General features: G+C 51.6%; 2 protein-coding genes across 3 annotated transcripts; both read left to right on the forward strand.

Annotated features, from left to right (window-relative positions):
• Positions 1-2,362: 2,362 nt before the first annotated feature.
• CD79B (CD79b molecule) lies at positions 2,363-5,771 on the forward strand. 2 transcript variants are annotated; one of them, XM_019466555.2, is made up of 6 exons: positions 2,363-2,516; positions 3,183-3,230; positions 4,073-4,375; positions 4,625-4,743; positions 5,018-5,059; positions 5,172-5,771. In XM_019466555.2, exons 1-6 carry the CDS (start codon positions 2,450-2,452, stop codon positions 5,268-5,270), a joined length of 678 nt encoding a protein of 225 aa, XP_019322100.2. In that variant the 5' UTR covers positions 2,363-2,449; the 3' UTR covers positions 5,271-5,771. The 2 variants fall into 2 exon arrangements, with proteins under 2 accessions (XP_019322100.2, XP_019322101.2); XM_019466556.2 differs by having other exon boundaries at positions 3,186-3,230.
• An 8,378-nt stretch (positions 5,772-14,149) lies between these two features.
• Positions 14,150-15,658, forward strand: LOC109277181 (somatotropin). The gene is made up of 4 exons (XM_053892969.1): positions 14,150-14,474; positions 14,670-14,783; positions 14,943-15,104; positions 15,380-15,658. Exons 1-4 carry the CDS (start codon positions 14,370-14,372, stop codon positions 15,578-15,580), a joined length of 582 nt encoding a protein of 193 aa, XP_053748944.1. The 5' UTR covers positions 14,150-14,369; the 3' UTR covers positions 15,581-15,658.
• The last annotated feature ends 9,919 nt before the right edge of the window (positions 15,659-25,577 follow it).

Consider the following 25,577-nt stretch of genomic DNA (forward strand, 5'->3'; position numbering starts at 1 on the left):
ATGGGTGTTGCATAACTGGGGTGCTGTTGACATGTGGAGCAAGAAATCTGCTTTGTGAGACACTGTCCCTCCCGCTGCAGGGAATTCAGCACCCCTGGTCCGTGAAGGCCAGTGGTGCCCATTGGTCACTGCGACCACTGAAACGGTCCCAGTACCTTTCCGAGTGCTCCCAGGGGGGCGGGGGGAGGGGGCAGGATCACCCCTTGTTGAGAAGCACCAGGGAACGTGGGGCGGCTTTCTACCTGGTACACGGCAGGGCCGGGAATCAAACCTTCTTAGCCAGCAGGCCTCTTCCACAAAACAGCCAGCGGAACAGAGCCAGGAAGCGTGGACCGAGGGGAGGGCAGAACTCTGAACCCCTCCTTCCAAATTGAGGTTGTGTCCTCTCCCACCCTTCCCAGGGTTGCTGGGGGGGGGGGTCCCTGACCTCTTGCCTCCTCAAACTCCTAAGCCCCTCGTCCCCTCTCCGCATGCCCCCATCTCTTGTCTTGATGCTGTCTTCCTGGAAAGGTGAAGTGGGGGCTGCCAGATGTTGGGGTCTTTTGCAGCCCAGGGAAGCCGGGGGCAGAGGCAGGAGTGGGCTTATAAGGCCTCCTGTTCCAGGAAAGAAAAGACGTCACTAGCCCCAGACAGAACTCTGTACTGTTGTCACCAGAGAGGGAACAGCACGGCCCCAACTGTGACAAATAACCCCGAAGGCGCAGGGGGCGGGTGGAGGGGGGGCACCGCTTCCACCCGCTCCTGAAAACGGATCCCCGCCCGGCATGAATGGGAATGAAGTCCAAAGGACACATCTGCATCCTTGCGCACGGGGGGGGACGTGGATGTGTGGATGTGTTTGCAAGATGCCAACTGCCCCCAGCCTCCATCCCCCATGAGGCCACCCTGGGCCCCGGGACCAGCTCCTGAGCAGGGCCCGCACCACACAGCCCAGGCAACACACCCGTGTGAGCATACACCCGTGCGCACACACAGGTGTGTACCCCAAGCCTTCCCCCATTAGCTTCCCAACGTCGGGGGGACACTAGCTCCAAAGCTAACCAAGGCCTCCATTATGAGGAGATACTTTATTAAATGCAAAGACCCCTGGATTCCCCCCCTCCCCATTCCTCTGGAGGGTCTCCAACCACCGCCACCAGCACAAGGGGACTGTGGTCCCCAGGCTGACCTCAGGTGATGTTTATATTCCTGGGCTGTTTGTTCTGCGAACTGAACATCTGACACCTTTTCAGAGAAATGTTTTTTTTTCATCTGGAACATCTGGGAACAGCAAGAACATCTGGGACTGCCAGGAACGAGCTGTACCTCGGATGAAAACTTAACTCTCCAGTCCCCATTTTCTATAGCTCTGGTCCTGGCTGGCACTCCTTGGGGGTAGCCCCTACTAGGGGCCTATGCCCACCAGGACTAAGGGGGTACCACCCAGATCCCTGCCTTTCTCATTGTCAACCCTGGCATGGGAGGCAGCTCCACATCTCTCTAACACATCTCCAGAACACTATGGTTTCATCCACCACTCTACTGACTGGCAAGATAAAGCCAGAGAGCCTCTTAGTTTCAGAATCTGAAGATTCCCCAGCACTAGCCTCCTGTCCCCCTGCCCAAGACCCAAGAGCTATGGACAAATCCCTGGGAGTCCCTTGATTAGCTGAGTTGTAGGTTTTTTCTAAGCTGTCTCTACCTACCTAAGTTCACCCCCTTTTTGAGAACAAATTCTCTCACCAGGTGAGGAAGGGAGGCCTCTTGCCAGGGTCTGGACCATGTCTTGTCCCAGGTGGCTGTCACACCTGGCTCTTGCTCAAGAACCTCTGTGGCTCCCTTCCTCCACAGGGTCAAATCTACGTCAACCCCCAACATGGCTGCCTGCACTCCAGCCAAGAGGCTGCACTCTGGGCCTCTCCAGGTGCCGGGCCTGGGCCCATAGCTGCCCCCCACACCCCTGTACCATCCTCCCTTGGTGCCTCTCTTCCTGCAGAGCGCAGGTTGAGCCCGAGCCAAGGAGCTGTGCTCACACTCACCCACAGGACCCATGTGTACTCAGCTAAGTGCCTGGGAATCTGAACTGTACAATAGGAGGCCGGGGGACTCCAGGACATGACCATCAGTGGGGTGGGGACAAGGGGAGGGACGCACAAGCTACCCTCAGAAGACTGAGAGGCTCCTGCCTCCCAGGGTCCCCCCCACCACCACCGTGGTGGACCCCAGCTGTGATGCCCTTTGAGCCTTAGCAGCACAGCTGACAAGAGAGCCCTCCCTCCCCCGCCCTCCCCCAGGGTCCCCGGAGAGCTGGTGCCTCCCCTGGGTCCCAATTTGCATGGCAGGAAGGGGCCTGGTGGGGAAGAGGCGGGGAGGGGACCGGCTGCAGCCCAGGCAGTTACACGTTTTCCCCCCCAGGAGCCTCTGTCCTCGTCACCAGCTCGGGGTCAGAGACAGAGACGGAGTGGTAACCATGGCCGAGCTGGTGCTGTCTCCCATGCCCAGCAACTGGCTGGTGGTGTTGCTGCTGCTTCTGTCAGGTACGGCACCCCCGAAACGAGACCCGTGGTTTCGCTCTCTGTCACGGCCTGTTTGCTTGTTTCCACCGCTCTGTGTCCTGCTCTCTCCAACCTCCCCCTTCTGTCTCTCACACTTTCGGCCTCCTGTCTCCCTCTGACTGCCCCGGGGCCTGGGTCTGGCGTATCACCTACGCTGAGGAGCTCAGGGGGTCCGTGGCCCCAGCCCCTCTCCTGTTTGGAGGGCGTCAGGCCGAGCTGGGTGTGAGGTGAGGGGTTGGTGTCCATGACGTGGTTCACCCCCAGTCCCTTGAGGGCATTGTGTGGGGGCGACACAGGAGAGAGGCTGCCCCCAACCAGACCCTGGGACGTGCATGGTCCAGAAATGGTCCCCTGGGCTGGAAGACAGGACAGCCATCCAGCTGTGACTTCCCTCCTGGTCTCATCCAGGGTGCCTGCTCAAGGCCGTTGGTCAGGTCAAGGGCAGAAGGAGGGGGCGGGAAGTGGGTATCTGGTGACCCTGCTCCATTCCAGTCTCTCCGGAGCGCTGCTACGGTGGGGCTGAAGGGTCTCGAAGCTGATGTCCTGAGAGGAGGAAGTGGGTCTAGGAATGCTGGGGGCCCCAGGGGTGGGGCAGCCACTTTCCAGGGGAGAGCCCTGACCCAGCCCCGCCTACTTCCTCCCACCCAGCAGGTGTGCCAGCAGCCAAAACAGAAGACCTGTACCAGGATCCCAAAGGTCAGCCACTTCCCCTGCCCCTTCTGGGGGCAAGTGTGTCTGCGTCCAGTGCTGGTCCCGGTCCCAGGGTCCGTGCCATGGCTGCCCCTTGTGCCCTTGTGCCCCTGCATCTCCCCAGCCGGTACACCCATCTCTAGGCTACCTTAGGGTCTCCATCTCAGAGGCCTGGCTCCAAGGGCCCCCCAGCACCCCTCCTGCCAGCTGTCATCCTCATTAGACATAAGTGTTCCAGTCCCAGAGACTAAGGGGTGTGACTAAACCCAAGCTGGGAGGCGGGGAGCCAGAGGGAGTTCCACTGGGGACTCAGGCTGGGTCTGTCTAGTGGGGGGGGGGGGGCGGTTGTCGGACTCAGCCCGGGAAAGAGTCTGTAACTTTAGGGGCTCTGACAGGCCATAGGGCCTCAGGGATTCCTACGGTTCGCTTACTGGGAACGAGGCAGGAGGGAGGCTTCTTGGAGTAAGTATGTGGGAGAGAAAGAAGATATAGGAATAAAAACGAAGGGAGAGCACCAGGCCAGGTGGGGGGCTGTCCTATGGGCCTCTGGACCCCAGCAGGAGAGGCCTAGATCAGGCTGCTGTATAGGCATGGAAAGAAATCGGAAGGTTCCAGAGCCCTTCTAAAGGAAAATCAAATGCTGGGGCACAGGGGGGTGGTGCAATCAGGAAGGGGCGGGACCCGGTGGTTTGGCCTCTGGCCACTCACATGGCTCAGCTCCTCCACACCTCTGCCTCATGACCGTCCTATACCCAAAAGCAAGGACAGACAAGGGCGGGGGTCCGTGGTTGGGCTGGCAGTCGGGAAGATGCAGAGCGGGATTTTGATCCCGGCCTCGGTGCCCACAGGAAGCACTTGTGCCGGGGTCTGGCAGAACCCACGTTTCATAGCCCGCAAAAGGGGAGCCATGGTGGAGATCAGGTGCTACACAAAGGACCTGGGAGCGGTGAGCTGGCTACGGAAGCGGGAGACGGACTTGGAGCCCAAGCCACTGCTGGAAGACTCCCGCATCCTAAGGAGCCAGAACGGCACCTTTGCCACCCTCATCATCCAGGGCATCCAGTTTCAGGACAACGGCATCTACTTCTGCCAGCAGAACTGCTTGAACGCGTCCCCCAGCACGGGCTGTGGCACTGAGCTGCGAGTCATGGGTGTGTTCGGGGCCTGCCCTCCAGCCGGGGGGGGGGGGGGGGGGGGGGAGAAGGGGTGATGGGGCCATGGAGCCTTCACTGAGCCACCCTCACCCCTGCCCCAGCCCGGCCTGCCGCCCGTGGAGGGGGGCCACATGGTGAAGGTGGCCGCGGCCACAGAACACCCAGGAGAGCCGCTGAGGAGGTCCTGAGGGGTGCAGGCCCAAAGAGGGGGCCCCAGCCTCACCACCCCCTGCCACCTCCCCACAGGATTCAGCACCATAGCACAGTTGAAGAGGAGGAACACACTGAAAGATGGCATCATCATGATCCAGACCCTGCTCATCATCCTCTTCATCATCGTGCCCATCTTCCTGCTGTTGGACAAGGTGACCACGGGGGCCGGGGGGCGGCCATGGGGCAGGCCAGACGTGGGCAGGGTCTCCATCTCCCCAGGCCCACAGCCTGCCCACTGACACCTGTTCAAACTCTCCTTCATTCGTTCGGTTGTTCTGGCAGAGGGCACCTCACCTCCTCACCCCTCGCCCCTCACCCCCAACCCCTCCCCCCGGGCCAGTCTCCCTGGCCCTCCCCGGCCTGGCCCAGCAGTGGATGGGGGGGGAGGGAAGCTAACACTCTGCTCTCCATCCCTCGCCCTGCCAGGATGACAGCAAGCCCGGAATGGATGAAGACCACACCTATGAGGTAAGGGACGGGGGGACCCCCGCGGCGCTGGGGGCTGTGGGGTGCTTGATGGCACCGTCCACTGGCGTGGTCAAGGAGTAACCAAGGCCTAAGCACCGTTCCATGTCTCCAGGGCCTGAACATTGACCAGACAGCCACCTATGAGGACATAGTGACTCTACGGACGGGAGAGGTGAAGTGGTCAGTGGGGGAGCACCCAGGCCAAGAGTGAGGGGCCGGCCCTCCCCACGCCTCTGGGCCCAGCCAGCTGGGCCTTCGTGGACTGCTTCAGAGCCACTGCCAGCTCCCAGCTCATCTCTTCCCCGGACCTCGGTCAGCCTCCGAAGCTGGCCCACCAGATCTGCCTGCCCCTCTAGCCCCTGGTTTCCAGCTCTTACCGAGGAGACCAGAGTAGAAGGGGTGCAGGGCGGTGATGTGGAGTGAGGAGTTCTCTGGGGACAGACTGGACCCAGCCTTCTGGGGGTGCTATGTGGGGATCCATCCCACGTTCAGGACGGGGAAGACAGAGGCTTATCCGAAAACTGCAAATGGACTCAGAGCAGACCAGCTTCCTGCAGAGCCTGGGAAAGGTGGTGGCCCGTCCCACTTGGCCACAGAGGGGCCAGGGAGAGCCACCTGCCTCTCCCACTCTCTCCTTCCCTCTGCTACCCCAGGGAGCTCCTAGCCTTGATCCCATTGTCCTATGTAATAAACGGTGTGTCGTGAAACTACACACAGGCTTGTGACATCTATGGGTTTGGAGTGGGTGAGAGTCTCTCTGGGCACAAATGTTTGGGCCCCTATGGGCCCGTGGGGTGCGGGAGAGGATGACTGCCATAGGGCTCACGGACCTCTCCCGTGCTCAAGGGCTTCTCTCTGAAGGCCTGGCTGGGATCTGTGGACATGCCTTCCATCTTCCGTTAGCTGGGCCCAGCCTGGAGAAAAGCTAATAGCCCTTATTGGCGGGCATGCCCCCATCCTGCCTTCTCTTTAGCCCACGAGCAGCGCTTGGGTCCTGCTCTGTAGGGCAGGGGTCTCAGCCCTGGAGGAGCTTGCCCTCACCCACCCATCCCAACCCTACTGTCCTTTAATGCCCTCCACCTACAGGAAGCCCTCCCAAATATCCCCAGGCCCTGCCCCAGCCCTGTTACTGGCCTGTGCTGCCCATGCTGGCCATGTTCTCCAGATAAATGAATCCCTACCAAGCCTGGAAATTTTGTTTTTAAGTTTGACCCAGAGCCATGCAAGAGAGAGATTCCTAAAGAGGGAGGCTTTGCGGTGGTGAAGTTTGGGGGTCCTTCGTCAGGTGACTCCTTCAGCCTTTCCCAGCACCACATCAGAGGTCCCCTAGGGCCCCAAGCTCCCCACAAAATGATCCCTAGGGCCCTACAAATTAGGGCCCCGACCTGCCAGCTGCAGGAGTGACTGGGAACGACTCCCAGCTAGGATCTCAGGTGCCATTAACCTCTATGTGCAAAGCCAGGCCTCGCTCTACTTCCTGTTGACCTTGGGGGGACCCTGAAACACCTCTTTGCCACTCATGCTCTGGCTTCAGGCCAGAGAAATCTCTGCCCCCAGGGTGCTGCCAACTTAACTGGAGAACCAAGCCCAGCATGTGGGGGCCAATAAGGGCAGCCATCAATTTTTACTAGCTTCCTCCTGGAACTCCAGGTGGAGCAGGGGGCTGAGGTACCTGGCCCTGGGGTTTCCAACAGTCATTCTCTGCATCGCTCGGTGGTGCTCCCTCAAAGCCATGCTGGGCAGGCCAGGTAGGGCCCTCTCCCTCCCTGGTCTCTGGGCTGCCCGAGAAAACTGGTTTGTTTTGGCATCTGCCTCCACTGAGCCAGAGCCCTTCCTCTCCTGCTGCTTTGCATAGGGGCGCTAATTCTGTCCTTCTACCTCCACGAGGGACCCTGGCAGCCGGGCTGGGGGTGGGAGGGAGTCTTCACTTCTCCCCCAAGCAGGGTCTCCCCCAGCCTGGGGCTGCCCTGAGTCTAGGGAGGCACTGACTTTACGAAAAGACTAATAGTTCTGAATAACTGAGTTTCCGTAATGCTTTGCAGTACTGTTGGCAGGGAACTATTCGAGCAGCAAGGCCTGCCTCCTTCCCCAGACACCCCTAAAAGGTATCTGCCCCCATGGTTATGATGTAGAAGACCTCCCTGGCCTGTTTTTCTGTCTTAGGGGCTTGTGCCATGGGTATCGCCGTCTCTATCTTATGGGTCCCTGGCCCCCAGAACTGACTGAGGCAGTGGAGATGAAGCTGGATGATCCTGGTGGGGATGATGAAAACCCCGGGTCTCAGTTGCTTCATCTGTAGAATGGGAATCATCAGAACTTGTCTGAGAGAAGGGCGTTGAGCCAGATGCTGTTTTTTTAAAAAAATTGTGCCATGTAGTAAAATTGACTATGTTTTCTTTCAGTGTACAGTTTGATGAATTTTAACACATGTGCAGATTTGTGTAACCCCACCGCTGTAATCAGGATACGGGACGTGAACCAAAATCTTTTACTGGGCCCCCAAAATACTTATATAATGAGCACCCCTTAAATGTCAATAAGATTGTACTGAATACCTCCATATTCATGTACATACTCTTGCGTGAGCCCCAGCATAAGCCTGGAAGGAGGCAGCATTATCCCCATTTGGTAAAAGAGCAAATCAAGGCCCAGGAAGATCACAACTGGCCAAAATCACACAGAGACCTTCTGACTCCAAACCCGGCATTCTTTCCGCTATATCACAGCTGCCTCCCTCGGAGGACTTTGCAGCACTGAGACACCGAGGAGGAAGAAGGAGGAGAACCAGGGAGGAGAGAATCCTGGGACAACTCTGGCCATCTTTAAATACTTCCCATTGTTCGCAAGTCTCAACACCCTGAAGGACCCACTCCCTTCCCAGCCGGGCTGGAGATCACACCATTGGGCCATCCTTCCAGGGTGCCAGCTCTGGGCGGCTTCTCCAGGCCTCCCCCTCCCCAGAATACAGCCCCAAGGTGCCTCGGTGGGCACATGCCCCACTGCCCACTGGGGGAATCCAGCCCAGTCCCTCGGGGCCCTGGTGTAAGCATAGGCTGGTTCCTTCTTCGTTCTAGCTTGACTTCCGGCCTTTATCGACGCAGGTGCTGCTAGGCCTGGGGTGCTCTGACTCAAGGGTTTGGGTGTTTTTCCAGCAGAATCAGAGGTAAGAGAAAAACAAAACAAAATGTGAAAAGCTGCCACTGTTTGAATGTCACTGGCAGGTAGTGTTTGTCCCTTAGCAGGTGTCTAGGTCTTCTGTGAAGGGCCTCAAAGGCCATCTTGGAACACGGGGTTTGGGATTCCCAGATCCTGTCCTCGAGTGTTCTCTTTGGGTGACCCCAGTGGCTGGAATCAGAGCCCACCCCTGTGGAATTACCAGATGTGTCCGGCTCGCCACAGTGCTCCTGGTTCTGGCACCTTCCGAATCTGCTGGGGACTCAGCTGCCAACAAAAACAGAACAGCATCAGGGGCACCCGAGTGGCTCAGTCGGTTAAGCGCCTGACTTCAGCTCAGCTCAGGATCTCAGGGTTTGCCGGTTCAAGCCCTGCATCAGGCTCTGCAATGACAGCTTGGAGCCTGGAGCCTGCTTCAGATTCTGTGTCTCCCTCTTTCTCTGCCCCTCCCCCACTCGTACTCTGTCTGTCTCTGTCTCAAAAATAAACGTTAATAAAAAATTAAGAAAACAAAAAAAAGCAACAAACCCACTTGGGATACCTCAGCTGCTCCTCCAGCTCCAAAGCCTTCACCTGGAAATGGTGACTCCACAGAGAACAAAAATTAGCTAGCATTAAATCCTGAAGATAGAGTACAGGGTGTTAAAAACACATTTAGAAGGATCCTAGTGCATTTCTCAAATTAAAAAAAAAAAAGCCAAAAAAACCAAAAAAACAAAAAAACCTCTTTCTCTCCGACCTAACACCACTTTCTCAGATGGCGAAAACAGGGGGGCAGGGGGGCGGGGGGAGGCAGTGCTAAACACCTCGTGAGGACCCGCTTAGGGCTCAGGCACAGCAGGTCATGAGTCCGTGCAGAATATTTGTGTGGACTTGTGATCAGCATCTGTGTACTGCCTTGCCTATTTTTTTTTTTCATTTAAATTTTTTCATGGATGTAGTGCCGTGCATTGCAAGATCTTGTACTTTTTATTTATATTTTTGGCACTAGTTATTTGAATTCATTCTATGAGGAGGACATTGAGGCACAACGTGGCCTACCTTACCGTTTCTGGGTGGGTGGGCGTGTGGGTTCTTTCCTCGGCATTGTCTTGCATTTGCATTCATTCAAATCCACCTAGCACATGCTTGTTGAGTTCCTGGGTCTGGGGCTGTGCCCCCCTGTCAGTGCCCCCCTCTCCCCAGGCTGTTCTCTCGTCTCTATGTCTTGGCTATTTCTTTCATGGCAGTTTTCACAAGATGAAATTTCCTTATATATTTTACCATTATGTATTTATTTGTTTCCTATTGTCTCTCTTCCCCGGGTACTATAAGCTTTAGCCAAGAAAGGATCATGTCTTTCATTCATCAGGGTATGCCCATCTGCCTGGTACAGTATCTGGCATACAGAAAAAGCGACAGCTACGTCTAGAACCAGGTAATGCACAAAGAAGAGTGGCAGTGAACGAACGAGTGGATGAGAGGGATGAATCCAGCTTCAAAGGGTTTGCAGTCCCATAAGGGGGCTAAGATGTTCGCAAATAAGCATAGAATAAGGCAAAAAGAGTAGAATGATTTCCAGTGAAGGGCACCGGTCAGGAAAGCACCCCAGACTTCCCACAGCTGCTGGACACAGCCGGGTACTTACTGCTTCTTTTTCAATGGGAGTGTCTCCCTGGGGAATAGTCCCCAAAGTGGAAATGACTTAATAATAGGTCTAGTTATGTAGGCTGTTATGCACTTCTAGATGGTTCAGAGATCCTCAACCAGTGTAAACAACAACCTTATCGACCCACAGGAGTGCCCACCCCCATTCGACCCCCCACCCCCAAGCCCTCCAAGGCCCTTCCTCCATGCTTGGGCCCTCTGGCAAACCCAAGGGTCCAATGAGATAAAGGAAGTGAAAACGTGATGTACACTGAAACGTGCAATACACATGTGAAGGATGATGTGATTTGGTTCATTAAATCGGGCTACATTGGGTTGTTTTTTCTGCCGCTTTTCTTGGTGTCCGTGGACCTCATTCTGGGGTGAAGTTCCTTCCGTTCAATTCCCCCCAACTTCACTGAACATCTTCTGAATGGGGACTTGACCTTACTCTGCTAGCTTTGTGCTGAGGAACGTTCTGTCCACGCCCCACAGCTCCACTGTCTCTCCTGGATGAGAGTTCTAAAGAGTTCGTGCTGGGGGGTGGGGACACGGGGGGGGGGGGGACGGGGGCGGAGATAGGGGCCTTCAGCAGCTATCACTTAGAGCAGAGAAACCGTGGGAAAACCACTCTGTCTCTTTGAGTCTGAGCGTGTCCTCATACGAAATGGGCCTCCAGCTCCTATCAGCCAGTGCAGAGCCTGGCATACTCAGGAATAGTGATCCTTTCCCCACCTCCCCTGACGAAGCCTTTGGGAATCCCCACATAATATTCTCTAGAGCCCTTGACCCCACGCTGAATGATTGACCGGTACTCAGACTCATGCTGGAAGCAAAGAAGAGGTGGAGTATGTCCCAGGGGCAATCCCAGCCTCCAGCCTCAAGGAAGGCAGGACAGAGTTAGTGGACGTCAAGTGACCAGAGTGGGGGGGGAACGGAAAAAGTGGCCACCAGTCCCTCTGAGGCTATTTCTACAGCCAGGGTAAGTAAGACCCCCAAAAAGTTGGCCCCACACCCCACGGATTGAACCTCAGAGGGGCTCCTGAACCCTGAAAGAGGCCGCTTTTAGATCAAAAGCAAATCTGTGAGCTTCCACAACAGGTACAGAAAACTCCAGATTTCAATTCTGGAAATAGGAAGGGCTTCCAAACACACTGAATTTCACAGACTCCAAGATAATGGGCAGTTCATCCTGAGCCTTTTTTGGCTGCCCCCAGAGATGCTAATCATGGCCTCTTCCCTTCAGCCACCATGCAGAGGCCGTGGTTGGACAGTCTCTGAACCTGGAGAAGCCAGGGGGTTGGCCCCGTGGTGCCCCAGGAAAGGATGGGTGACTCCCCAGTCCTGGAGGGAAAATCCCAAGTCCATAGCCTTCAGTGCCTGCCTCTTGGGTCCAGTGACTGCCACCACGGTAAATCTTTCTGTAAAGGTGTATCCCCAGGGACCCCCAGAGTCCTGTGAGCCGATCTAGTTCTGGGGTCAACAGAAGTTGGTTTGGTGAGAGAAGACACTCCCCGGATCTGGCTAGTTCCACCTATTCTCAGCAGTACACTGCCTATGCAGACAGAGCCTCAGTCACCTTTCACCTGTGCCCACCTTGTGTGCTTCTCAAGCAGTCCCCAACTTGGGCTCCTGGACTCTCACTCCTAGGGGAGGTCTGAGGCTTCCCCCCTGGTCCATAGTTCACATACAAGTCTCATTAGCTAGAAACTGGTCATGATGGGTTTCACATCAGTTCCCCTCCACAGGGTGGAAAGATGGGGGTGGGGAGGCAGAAAGCTGTGTGGGGCTCAGAGAGCTTCCTCCATTTCCCTCCTGGCCCCTCCTCTCTGGTAGAGCTGCAAGGAGGAGAGGAAAGCCTTCTCCATGCTCCCCCTCTTTTTCAGGCCTATAATTTTTTTTTAAGTTTATTTTCAGAGAGCGAGAATGAGTTGGGGATGGGCAAAGAGAGAGGGGGACAGAGGATCCGAAGCAGGCTCTGTGCTGACAGCAGAGAGCCCAATGTGGGGCTCAAACTCTAGAACTCTGAGATCATGACCTGAGCTGAAGTCAGACGCTTAACCGACTGAGTCACCCAGGTGCCCCAGGCCTATATCTTTAATGACAGCCCACTCTGATCCTTCCTCTGTCCTACCTGGAGAACAGCTCCATGGGTCCCAGTGCCTTCCCTAGCAGATAATGAATCAGGGCACCGTTGGACAATGGCTCCAGAATGATGGATGAAAAGGAAGCTGTATCCCAAAAATGGGAGGTGGCAAGACGCAAGCACTCCCCTTCTGGGCCATGAGGGTGTGACTTTTCGATGTTAGTTGCCAATACCATAACCAACGGCCCCTAGAAGGGTTTCCTCATTCACTTGTTTATTTTCCCACAGGGCAAGTGCTAAATGTTCTTAGACGCAAGGAGTGGAAGGTTTAAAGGGAGGGGAAATGTGTTCTTTCCCGCTCTGAGCCCCGGGGGCGATCTGATGCTGGTAACTTGTGGATGCTGCAACGGCCCCAACCCTGGGCACCGGGAGGCTGGAGGGCAGCAGTCCTACCTAGCCCTCCCGGCCCCAGCCTCGCGCTACCACTTGGTCTCCAACATGCACCCCGAGTCTCTGAGCCAGTCTCACCTGGGAAATGAGGGGCAACAATCTGCCTCTTAGGGGAAGGATGAAATGAGGCAGAGGGACCCTTGGGATTAGGGGCAGGATCCCTGGATTCAGAGGGATTTAGAAGATAAAATAACTGACTGGCCCACCCAATCTGCTGAGGAGAAAGGATTTGGGATGATGCAACATGGGAAGAGCAAGGTTTGGGAGGTCGGCTTTGGCTGAGGCAGCTCGTGCAAGTGAGCCTCGGTCAGCTCCTCTACAAAATGGGGTGGTAATAATACCTCCTTCACGAGATGGCCGCGAGGGTCAAATGTGACAATGCATGGGCATGCTGTCGCACCCTCATGAGCTCTATATGAATATTAGAAGAAAGGGGCTCCTGGGTGGCTCAGTCGGTTAAGCATCTGACTCTTGATTTCTGCTCTTCATGATCTCATGGTTCATGAGTTCGAGCCCCACATCGGGCTGTGCAGTGACAGCACGGAGCCTGCTTGGGATTCTCTCTCTGCCTCTCTCCCTCTCTAAAAATAAATAAGTATTAAAAAAAATTTTTTTTTTTAAGTAGAAGAAAGACTAAGAGGAGCCTAGGGTGGTTGGGGAGATCATCTTTCAGGGTGCTGTGCCTGGACTTTCAGTGCTGAGAATGAGACCCAAGCCCGCATGGGCTCTTCTGATCTTAAGACCCTCTGATGGTGACTGGGTTGCCAGGGGGAAGTACTTGTGGCCTGGGTCTGTTCCTGGGACTTCTGCTTCTTGGTTGGCATCTCTGTAGCATGTTCGAGGAGCAGAGTGATGTCTCTGGTTTTGGTCCTCTGCCTCAGCCACCTGGAGGAGCCCCCACGGCAGAGAAATGGGAGGGCAGTGTGGGGTCGAGGCCAGCACCAGCTGCCTTGGGCCGGACCAGGTGGTCAGATGGTGATAAAGGGTAGGGGGATGGTGACAGCGACGAAGGTGGCAATCTGGGACTGAATTGTGCCCAGAAACCTCAGAATCCATGGCTGTTCTGGGCTCCCTTTCCCCAGACGCACATTCTGTCTGGTAGATGGAGGGGAACCGTGCAGGGAGGAAAATAGGAATAGAGAATGAGGGAAGGTAGCGCAGCTCTCACAGCACATCCAGCCTGACATAGCCCCCCTTTTGGGGGCCGGGGTGGGTCCTCCTCACCTGAGTGGACAACCCCCCGATGGTAGCTGCCAGAACGCACCTGAACTCAGGCTACTCCCTTCTGCCGCCTCCCCCTTGAAATGAGTACAGATCGGATGTTCTCTCAAGCTGAGACCCTGTGTGCACAACCCTCAGGGCTGGTGACAGCAGACAGGGGAAGATGGCAGGGAAGGCCTGGGGGACATGACCCCAAGAAGAGCGGGAACAGGACAAGAGGGAGGAGACTCTAAATTATCCATCAGCACAGGCCGGCCAGTGGCCCGATGCATAAATGTATAGAGAAAATAAGTGGGGGCGGAGGGGGATAGAGAAGGGACCAGGGTATAAAAAGGGCCCGCAAGGGACTGATTCCAGGATCCCAGCACCCGGCTCCCCAAACCGCTCAGGGTCCTGTGGACGGCTCATCCCCAGCTGTGATGGCTGCAGGTAAGTGCCCCTAAAATCCCTTTGGGTTCAGTGTATACTGAGGCACAAGGCGGTGGCCCGGCATGTGGATGGGGACACTAACCCTGGGCTTTGGGGCTGCTGAATGTGAGCAGAGACATCTATGCCCAGACATTTGGCCAAGTTTTAAATGTTCTCCGTCCCCGGGCGGGGAGGGGAAGGGCTGACGGGAAACAGAGGCCTCTTGCTGTCTGGGCCACGGCCTCGCCCTCTGGGTCCCTCTCTGTAGGCCCTCGGAACTCTGTGCTCCTGGCGTTTGCCCTGCTCTGCCTGCCCTGGCCCCAGGAGGTGGGCGCCTTCCCAGCCATGCCCTTGTCCAGTCTGTTTGCCAACGCCGTGCTCCGGGCCCAGCACCTGCACCAGCTGGCCGCCGACACCTACAAAGAGTTTGTAAGTTCCCCAGGAATGGGCGCCGGTGGGGGGCAGGGGGGCGCAAGAAGGTGTGAATATCACCCCTGGGACGTAATGGGAGGAAACTGAGGAGCTCAGGGTTATTTCATCCAAGTGAAGAGGCTGTCAGCTGAGCACAAACTGAGGGAGCTTCCGAATGAAGCAGTGATGAGGACCGTGCAGCTGAGACCCGGGCGGGCATTCTTTCTGCAGGAGCGGGCGTACATCCCGGAGGGACAGAGGTATTCCATCCAGAACGCGCAGGCTGCCTTCTGCTTCTCGGAGACCATCCCGGCCCCCACGGGCAAGGACGAGGCCCAGCAGAGATCCGTGAGTGGCCAGGGGCGCCCGGCCAAGGATCAGGGGCCTCCCTCGTCTGCAGGAGTCAGGCCCTGGGCAGCCTTCTCCCTGGGGCCGAGGGTGTGCAGGGAGGCAGGTGGGCGGCCCCTGGGCAGAGGCTGGCGTGCCCACCGCCCCCTCCATCCACAGGACGTAGAGCTGCTCCGCTTCTCCCTGCTGCTCATCCAGTCGTGGCTCGGGCCCGTGCAATTCCTCAGCAGGGTCTTCACCAATAGCCTGGTGTTCGGCACCTCGGACCGGGTCTACGAGAAGCTCAAGGACCTGGAGGAAGGCATCCAAGCCCTGATGCGGGTGGGGACCGCGGCGCTGCGGGTCCCCTCTTTGGGGCCTGGCGGCAGCCAGGCTGACTTAACTGAGGGGTGGGGGCTTGCGTGCACTGGGAGAGGCTGCCCCTTTCTTTGTAGTAAACAGTCCAGCCTTGACCCCTGAGAAAGCTTACTCGTTTCCCCACTGTGAATCCTCCGTGCCCTTGTTAGAGCCCTGGAGGGGAGGGCCACCCACAGAGGGACAGGGAAGGAGCAGTGGCCAAAGACTGGGCCTCTCCGTCCCTCTTCCCCTTTTTGCAGGAGCTGGAAGATGGCAGCCCCCGGGCCGGGCAGATCCTGAAACAAACCTACGACAAGTTTGACACAAACTTGCGCAGTGACGACGCGCTGCTCAAGAACTATGGGCTCCTGTCCTGCTTCAAGAAGGACCTGCACAAGGCTGAGACGTACCTGCGGGTCATGAAGTGTCGCCGCTTCGTGGAAAGCAGCTGTGCCTTCTAGTTGGTGGGCATCTCGGTTGCCCCCTCCCCAGCGCCTCCCCTGACCCTGGAAAGTGCCACTCCAGTGCTCACTGTGCTTTCCTAATAAAATTAAGTTGCATCGTATCATCTGAGTAGGTGTCATTCTATTATGTGGGGCAAGGTCCAGGCTGGGAAGACAGCCGCAGACATCCTGTGGGGGCTGACTGGGAATGATACCTGACCTGATTCCTCCTGGGCTAGAAAGAAACCGACACATTTATTCCTCTCCATCACACATCGGGTCCCTGCCCAGGTCTGAGGTCCCAGCTCTCTGGGCAGTCATAGGTCAGGAGCACCCCCATCAAGTACCTGGAGGTGTTCCTCTCTCCCCCGCGGGCACCACAACACCAAATCTAGCCCCCAAGAGCAGGGAAAAAATGGAAAGCAAAATAAGCTATTAAGTACAGAGGCAAAACATCCTGACATGGGAGAAAATTATGAGAGAAATCCTAGAATTACTTTTGTGCACAAAGTCGAAGGCGAACACACATTAGACCCACCTACTCTTAGGAAAGGGGAACAATGCAAAATGGCTTTGGGAAAAACAGAACCAGCCTGTTTGGGATCTGGATGGTGGCAAGGGAAGTGGAAGAAAGACTAAGTTGGGGTTGCAAATTCAGGGCCAGCAGGTGCCAGGCAGACAATTACGAAAGTAATGAAGGCTTGGTGTGAAGGGATAAATCATAACTGACGCTCCACTTCCTTGTCAGGGACACATGCCAGCATGTGGGTACCGGGGAAGTCAAGAGAACTCAGGACCCAGCTAAGGTGGGACCTATCGAACCTTGTTGCCATTCAGGACTGTGGGAAGGGCTGCCAGACCTTCTGATTTTTCGAGGCAGACAGGACGTCCAGACTTTTTCCTTTTAATGTTTATTTATTTATTTTGAGAGACAGAGAAAGAGCAAGCACAAGCCAGGGAGGGGTAGAGAGAGAGAGGGAGGGAGAGAATCCCAAGCAGGTTCCATGCTGTCAGCACAGACACCGATGAGGGGCTCGAACTCAGGAACTGCGAGATCATGACCTGAGCCGAAATCAAGACCCAGTTGCTTAACCAACTGAGCCACCCAGGCACCCCAGCACATGTGAAATCTAGTTTTTAAACATCGGTGACAAATCCCTATTGAAAACATGTTTAAGGACAAAAATTAATCCAAACACAGTTTCTCCTCAAGCTGTCATTGAGCAATTTCTTCTGAGAACAGTGGATTGGGGTAACTTGTAAGGGCAAAAATCAGAAATAGTTGGACTTGTATTTATGCTCACGAGTAGATTACTTAACCTCTTGGGGACCCAGGGTCCTCACGTATAAAATGAGATGATAATAAATTGCCTTACAAGGCTAATGTCAGGATTAGATAAAATGGTGTTTCTGAAGTGTTTGACACATTACAGCACTCAAGAAATCAGCTGTTTTGCACTGAATTTTGGGGGTGTTCCCTGTTTTCTGATGGAATGCTTAAATACTTGTTATTAAAGTTCATTTATTTATTTTGAGAGAGAGAGCATGTGCACATTCAAGAGTGGAGAAGGGGTACAGAGAGAGGGGGACACAGGATCCAAAAGGGTCTCTGTGCTGAGAGCAGAGAGCCCGATGCAGGACTCGAACAGATGAACCGTGAGATCAGGACCTGAGCCAAGTCCTACACTTAAGAGACCCAGGCGCTCCTACTCCCTGCAATTCGGATTTAATTGGTCTGGAAGGGATCCAGGAAGGAGTGGTTTTTAAAGCTCCCCAGGTGAGTCTAATGCGCAAACGCAGTTGAGAACCACTGAGTTAGGGACCACAAAGATGAGACAGCCGGGTCCACCGGAAAGGAAGACCTGGGTCAGTTGCGGCACTCTCCGTTTCTAATTCTAACTAAAAATTTCTGAGAAGCAAGTAACGAAAAGGCAATTACTGTATGATTTCTCTCGGCAAGGTACTTCAATTCATAAAGACCAGAAAGTGGAATGGTGGTTACCAGGGCTGGAAGAAGAGGGAATGACGAGCTGTTGTTTAATGGGTGGAATTTTGCAAAATGAAGGGTCCTACAGTCACTATGGGAATGTAGTCGACACTACTGAGCTGAACACTTAAAATGGTTAAGATTGGGGTCGGGGGGCACCTGGCTGGCTTAGATGCTACAGCATGCAACTCTTGATCTCAGGGTTGAGTTCGAGCCCCTGGTGTTCGAGTTGGGTGTAGAGATTACTTAAACATAAAATGCTTTTTTAAAAAATGGTTAAGATGGTAATTTTTGTGTTATGTCTAATTTACCCCAATTGAAAAAAAAATTTTTTTAATTTCTAATGAAAACTCTTCCCAAAAGTAAGATTAGTGAGATTTTCTAGCAATAATGTTTGTCTGACTCCATGCGATCTTGTAAATTTACTGTAATCTAAAATGACCTAAATTTATTCTCACCTGAATTTCTTCTGTGAAAATTTAAAAAAAGGAAACCTAGTTTAGAATGGGATTGGGCGCCCAGCAGGGGGAGCTCTCTGCCCTACCACTTGGCAATTGCAGACCCAACTGGAAGAGAAGGACCTTAAGTGGAAACTAGTTTCCTAACCCAGCGAGAGGAAGAAGGTCTTTCCTCCTGCCCCGGCAACAGCGCAGCCAGTGAGAAACAGTCACAGCTCAGCCAATGAGAAGCCACCATACTTCCAGTTCTCACTTTACTCCAATGAATTTTTTGTTTATAACAGCCTCCCCAACTTCCTCCTTTCCTCTATTATGGAGAGGGGAATCTCTCCCTTATTCTGCGGACTTGCCTAAGGCTTTACTGCAGCCTGCTTGTTCTGAGTTGTGATTCTCTGATGTTCCCATATAAACCCATTTTTGCTAGCAAAATAACAGGCATTTTATTTTTAAGGTTAACATCAGTCCAGAGAAGAGCCTCCAACAACTCTAAGGCTGCTCAGCAAACAGGTGCTGGCACCCACAGAGCCAATTGGGCTTGGCTGGAGGACCCTGGAGTTTGAGGGTAAGTTTTCACCTGGATTTTGAGCTCCGCTGTCTTTGTGTTTGAGTTCTCCAGACTTTATTCAGGATCTGTTTTAAGACCTTACCCCATCTGAGAGTGTTTGCTTGGCCTTCAGTTTGACTCCTGTTTGGAACCAGACTGCCCCTGGTGCAACTGTGCCTGTTGGAAGTGTATTGGCCTTGGGTTTGACAGAAAACAGACTCACTACAGCAGAATCTGGGGGCCATATCATTTGTTCCTCTTGGATCAGCTACCGTCCTTTTCATGGGCAACGTCTTCAGCTGATATTGGCAGAATGCACAGCACACCTCTGGTCAGGATTCAAGTAGATACCTCAAAAACCCTTCCCAGAATTAATACTGTATAAAGAAACCCTTCAAGGCATCCAGACCAGAATAGAAGATTATAAGGCTTGGAGCCTCATTATCCCCTGTACTAGTCCCTATAATACCAACATTTTACCAGTGAGAAAACCCAATACTGAAGATGGAGGTTTATCCCGGACCTCTGAGCAAAAAATAACATTGTTATCCCTTGGCACCTGTTGCTCCCAAGCCCCATATGCTACTGAGGTCTGTTCTCACTGAAAGCTAATTTTTCTCTGTAATTGATCTATGCAGTGCATTTTTTACCATTCCTTTCATAAGGATAGCCAATACCTTTCTGCTTTCATTGGGGAAGAATGGAAATGCACCTGGACAGTAAGCCCCAGGGTTACAACACCAAGTCCTCCTTACTTTTCATGAATCTTAAAAGCTGATTTGGGTGAAAGAAAGTTTTCTGTAGGCTCTACTTTGTTACAATTTGTATATGATTGATGTCTCTGCTCCCCTTCTCAAGCCTCTTCACAGGAGACAGCATCCACCTGTTAGAACTTTTGGCCTTAAAGGGACATAAGGTCTCAAAAAAAAAAAAAAAAAAAAAAGCCGTTTGCTCAAACTCAGTTCAATACCCAGGGCATCTAATCCTGAAACAAGGACTACATTTAGACCTGGACAAAACCCCTCACAACTGCTTAACCCTGATAGATTACCTTTTGGCACCCCTCCCCCCATGGAAAGTTACAGGAGGCTCTAACCATTGCAGGTTTTTCATGCTTTACTGATGGTTCTTATTTGAAAGATGAAAATGGTAAATAATGTGCTGGGTATGCTACTGAAGCTCCTTTTGAAGTCATTGAAACAGCAGCTTTACCTTTGACTAATTCAGCCCAACAGGCTGAATTATACACCCTTATTCGAGCATGTAACTTTGCTAAGGATAAAACTTAGCATTTATACTGATGGTCGGTATGCTTTGGGTGTAGCTCATGACTCTGGAATATTATGGAAACAGCAAGCTGTCTTTACCTCCCATGAGGATAAAATTAAAAACGGCTTCTATGTCCAAAATTTATTAGATGCCATCCTTTTGCTGGCTGCTCTGGCTATTATTAAGGGTCCTGGGCACTTGAGACTCAATTTCCTGGAGACCAAAGTAAACCACCTTGCTTATATTTCCGCTAAACACACCGCTCCCAAGGAAACCAAAAGCTAAACCTCTGTCATGTTCCAAAGTGATGTTCTCCCAAATGGTAACTTGGAAAAATTGACCAGAGATACCCAACAGTTGGCCTCAGAGATGGCAAAACAATTGGAAATGCAATAATTGTTGGCTTAATAAAGAGAGAGACCTCTGGTTTGGACCAAATAACAATCCAGCGCTACCAAAAATTCCAAATCTCTCATGTACATGCATTAAACCATTGGTCTACTGACAAAATAATAGCATTCATGAATCAATATTGGTGGGGAAATATTAATAAGGTCGCAAAAAGCACCTGCGTCTCTCGTTCCACCTGTCGAAAGTATAATCCAGGGAAAACTGTACAGATGGATTTCATACAGCTTCCCTTTCTCATGGATATAAATGTTTTAGTCATGGTTTGTATGTTTCTCACTGGTACAAAGAGTTCTCTTGTAGACAGGCCAATGCTGCTTCTGTGGCTAACATTCCATTAGAAAAAGTTATCCCTACCTGGGGACCCCCTCTCGAACTTCATAGTGATGAGAGAACACGCTTTGGCAGTCAAGTGCTTCAACAAGTCTGTGCTGTTGGCTGATTTCCCAGCACTTCATTGTGCACACCATCCTCAATTCTCAGGGTTAGTTGAACAGACTCATGGCACTATTAAGACCCAATTGGCTGGGGCGCCCGGGTGGCTCAGTCGGTTAAGCGGCCGACTTCGGCTCAGGTCATGATCTCGCGGTCCGTGAGTTCGAGCCCCGCGTGGGGCTCTGGGCTGACGGCTCAGAGCCTGGAGCCTGTTTCGGATTCTGTGTCTCCCTCTCTCTGCCCCTCCCCTGTTCATGCTCTGTCTCTCTCTGTCTCAAAAATAAATAAAACGTTAAAAAATATATTTAAAAAAAAGAAGACCCAATTGGCAAAATTTGAAGAAATCCCTCAAATACTCTGGCCAAAAGCTGCCATTAGTCTGAAATCTCAGATCTACCCTCTTTGGTACTCATAGACTCTCACCCTTTGACGTAGTCACAGCACATCCGATACACTCGGCCCCTGCCTCCTCTGACCCACGGTTGACAAAAAGAGAGATACTTCAATATTGCAAAGGCCCAACTGCTTCTGTTAAAATAACAGTCTTTTCACAGAACACTCCCAGGAGATGACAACCTTAAGCCTCACACCTTGAAACCTAGAGATTTCATCGGTTGGAAGAGACACCTCCAGAAATGCTCTCTTCAGCCTTGCTGGAAAGGCCTTTGTCAGGAGCTTCTAACCAACCCTTATGCCACCAACCTCCAGAGAATAGACTCTTGGATTCACATGATACATCTAAAGAAAGCGCCAAACGCTGACTGGACCCTCATGCCATCTGGTGACCTGAAAGTAGAGATGTCCCAGAATTGAAGCAGATGATATCTGAGGAGACCGCTTTCCTAAGATGTCTGGGCAGGTCTGTCTACCTTTTTCTCACTGTTGCTTCTTTTTTTATGGAAACATAATGCCCTTGTCTGCATTCCCAAAGCCCTCGCAAAAGCGGGAAACCTCTTTTGATTATGGCCTTTTGGAAACAGCCTCATCATGATCCCAGGACAAATTAATCTTACACTTGCTTTTTCTGAAGGATTAGAAGGTTCGGAATTCACAAAAGGCTTCTTTCATCTGGACTATTAACTGACTTTAGATTCTTATCCAAATTCATGGTCTCTGAACTTTATGGTCTTTGCAGCCTTAGGAGGTTGTATTGTCAATAACACATTTGGTTCAAGCAGTTCTTTTGATATAACAATACTGTTTTTAAACATCTTTGAGATTTTTCTGTTTTGCAGAAAGTTCATCAGCTGTTGCTTTATATTTATAGCTGCACTGTATCTTCCCGATTGTGCTTGGTTAATTCTCTCAGTGTGCTCCTCTGGTATCCACTGCTCTTCTTTCATTGTTGCTTTAAGTGGAGACTTCCAGAAGGCACACATGATTCCTGGTTTGCCTTCATAGGGAGCGCCTTTCTCCCCTAAGTCTGAATAAGTGCAAATAAATATTTCAGTTAGCTACTTTCAGACGTGGAGTCCTGGTTTAGAACCATCATACAGTACGGAATTGCTATGTTACTTTTTCTGCTTTGTATAATCATTTTGAGTTTTGTATTTTGTTGCCTATCAGGCTTCTAAAAATGATGCACCCAATAAGGTGATGCTGGCTCAGTGCTTGGAGATGATCTCCAGTGCGTAACTACAGTCTTGATAGATAGGGACTACAGATAGGAAGTACCTGACAGTTCTCTCCCTCCTAATCTTCCTTGCTGCTCAAATGTGGTTTGAGTGGTTGCCAACCGCTAGGCGCTTTCCCTCCTACTTAGGACATGACAACTAGGAAAGGTCCTTCCTGGTACTGAGAAAACCACTAAATGTGGAGAAACTGACTCTTGATCAGTGACACTTTCAAAGAAAGATCTTGATCATGAGAGGGAAATGTGCAAACTAGTGAAAGGAAATCTTGTTTAGAAAGGAATTGGGTACCTGGGTGGCTCAGTGACTTAAGCATCTGACTCCTGATTTTGGCTCAAGTCATGATCTCACGGATCATGAGTTCAAGCCCTGAGTCTGACAGCAGGGAACCTGCTTGGGATTCTCTCTCCCTCTCTCTGTCCCTCCTTTGTGTGTGCGTGTGTGTGCGTGCGCGCGTGCACACGTGCGCACGCGCACGCCCGCACACCTTCGGGCATGCTCTCTCTTTCTCACTTTGTCTCTCTCTCTCAAAATAAATAAACATTAAAAAAAAAAAAAAAGGAATTGGGAGGCCGGCAGGGGGGCTTTCACACACTACCACTGCAACTGCAGACCCAATAGGAGACAGACTTTATACCTGGATGCTGCTTTCCCAGCCCAGCAGGAGAAAAAAAGGCTTTCCTCCTGTCCCAGCAACAGCCCAGCCAATGAGAAACAGTCACAGCTCAGCCAATGAGAAACCACTATATTTCCAACTCTCACTTTAATGGGCTTTTTGTTTATAACAGCCTTCCCGACTCCCCCCTTTTCCTCTGTAAAGCAGCAGGTCCTTTCCTTTGTTCTGCAGACTTGCCTATAAGTTTTGCTACAGATTACTTGTCCTGGATTACAATTCTCAGCTGTTCTCAAATAAACCCATTTTTTGCTGGTAAAAATAACTGAAAGTTTTATTTATTTTTTTTTAACGTTTATTTATTTATTTTTTAAAACTGCTGTTAGCTGTTAGAACAGTTTTATTTATTTATTTTTTTAATTTTTTTTTTTTAATGTATAGTTATTCTTGAGACAGAGACAGAATGTGAACAGGGGAGGGGCAGAGAGAGAGGGAGACACAGAATCCGAAACCGGCTCCAGGCTCTGAGCTGTCAGCACAGAGCCCGACGTGGGGCTCGAACTCATGAACTGTGAGATCATGACCTGAGCCGAAGTCGGACGTCCAACCGACTGAGCCACCCAGGCGCCCCTTAACGTTTATTTATTTTTGGGACAGAGAGAGACAGAGCATGAACAGGGGAGGGGCAGAGAGAGAGGGAGACACAGAATCTGAAACAGGCTCCAGGCTCTGAGCTGTCAGCACAGAGCCCGATGCGGGGCTTGAACTCACGGACCGTGAGATCATGACCTGAGCCAAAGTCGGATGCTTAACCGACTGAGCCACCCAGGTGCCCCTGGAAGTTTTATTTTTAAGGTTAACATTTACATCAGCATTGCCAAAACAATATATTGAGTTTTGATTCTTTTTTTTAATTTAATTTAATTTTTTAAAATTTACATCTAAAATTAGTTAGCATCTAGTGCAACAATGATTTCAGGAGTGGATTCCTTAGTGCCCCTTACCCATTTAGCCCATCCCCCCTCCCACATCCCCTCCAGTAACCCTCTGTTTGTTCTCCATATTTATGAGTCTGTTCTGTTTTGTCCCCCTCCCTGTGTTTATATTATTTTTGTTTTCCTTCTCTTATGTTCATCTGTTTTAGTCTCTTAAAGTCCTCATATGAGTGAAGTCCTATGATATTTGTCTTTCTCTGACTAATTTCACTTAGCATAATACCCTCCAGTTGCATCCACGTAGTTGCAAATGGCAAGATTTCATTCTTTTTGATTGCTGAGTAATACTCCATTGTATATACGTATACACCACATCTTCTTTATCCATTCATCCATCGATGGACATTTGGGCTGTTTCCATACTTTGGCTATTGTTGATAGTGCTGCTATAAACATGGGGGTGCATGTGTCCCTTCGAAACAGCATCCCTGTATCCCTTGGATAAATACCTCGTAGTGCAATTGCTGGGTCGTAGGGTAGTTCTATTTTTAGTTTTTTTAGGAACCTCCATCCTGTTTTCCAGAGTGGCTGCACCAGCTTGCATTCCCAGAGTTTTGATTTTTTTATACACATTTGAGAGCAGAACTGACACTTTCCCCTTTCTTCACAAGTCTGCCTCAGAATTACACGAACCTGGCCTTCTGGGTCAAACAAACATGACACTGTGCCTCACACCTTTTTTCATTCAGGGGCCCCCATCAAATGTGAGAAATACTTTAAGAGATATCAGTATGAGGGTCATCAGCTCATCCCTATCAGCATGAGACTTTCCTAATTTTAGTGTCTCAGAACACCTCAGCTCAGTGCAAACTGATACAATTGGTCATTCTACTAGTAGTCCCACATCTGAGGGAACAAAAAAGGAGGAAAGTAGAGACAGGAAGAGAGAAAGGAATAGAAGAGGAAGAGAGAACACAATGGAAAAGACAAAGGAAGTGTCAGTGGTGTATGTGGCTTTTGACGGCCCTCCGTGGGTGACCTGGTTTTTTGACTCTTCCTTTGAGTTTATTATGATTATGGGTATGATTACCACCAGCAGCTAGTGTAATAAAAGCTGATATTGTGAACATGTGTGCAATACCATGCCAATGTTTTTTACAAGTACTATGTCATTTCTTTCCAACTATAATCCTATAATAGATAAATAGTATTATTTTCCCTAGAGTAAGAAGCCTGACTGAAGATTTAACTTGTTTTCTCTTGGGTCTATAAAGAAAGACACCAGAAAGTCATCTTGACTTTCCTAAGAGGATAAATTTTTGGAGTATTAAAAGTAGTTCTCTTCCCCTGAAGATAATCAGGGTAGCCGCAGTTAAGTGTGAGCCGATTGCTCTACTGTTCAGGAAAAGAACAAACCTTTTAGGGGGTGGGGGTCCCCTGAAGACAAGGCAGCTACCCTTAGAAGGATTGACTAGGAGAATTGACTCCCTGACCCCAGCATCCTTGGGGAAGGAAAGGGAGAGAACAGAGGTTTCAAATCTTCCCAGGAAAGGGCCTACCGAAATCTGAAGACCCATCCTGGATGGCTAGTCCAAAGTAGTGAGCTCTGTAACCCTGCAAGTTCATGCAGAGAATCACCCCTACCTGCACCAACTCCTGAGGAAGCAAATCATCCTCCTAGAAAGATCCATGGTAGAGGACCTGGGAACCTGGATCTGCAGAAGCACCAGGTTTT

This window comes from Panthera pardus, unplaced genomic scaffold (assembly GCF_024362965.1).
Source record: "Panthera pardus isolate Hobbes unplaced genomic scaffold, ASM2436296v1 HiC_scaffold_3, whole genome shotgun sequence".
NCBI classification, from domain to species: Eukaryota; Metazoa; Chordata; class Mammalia; order Carnivora; family Felidae; genus Panthera; species Panthera pardus.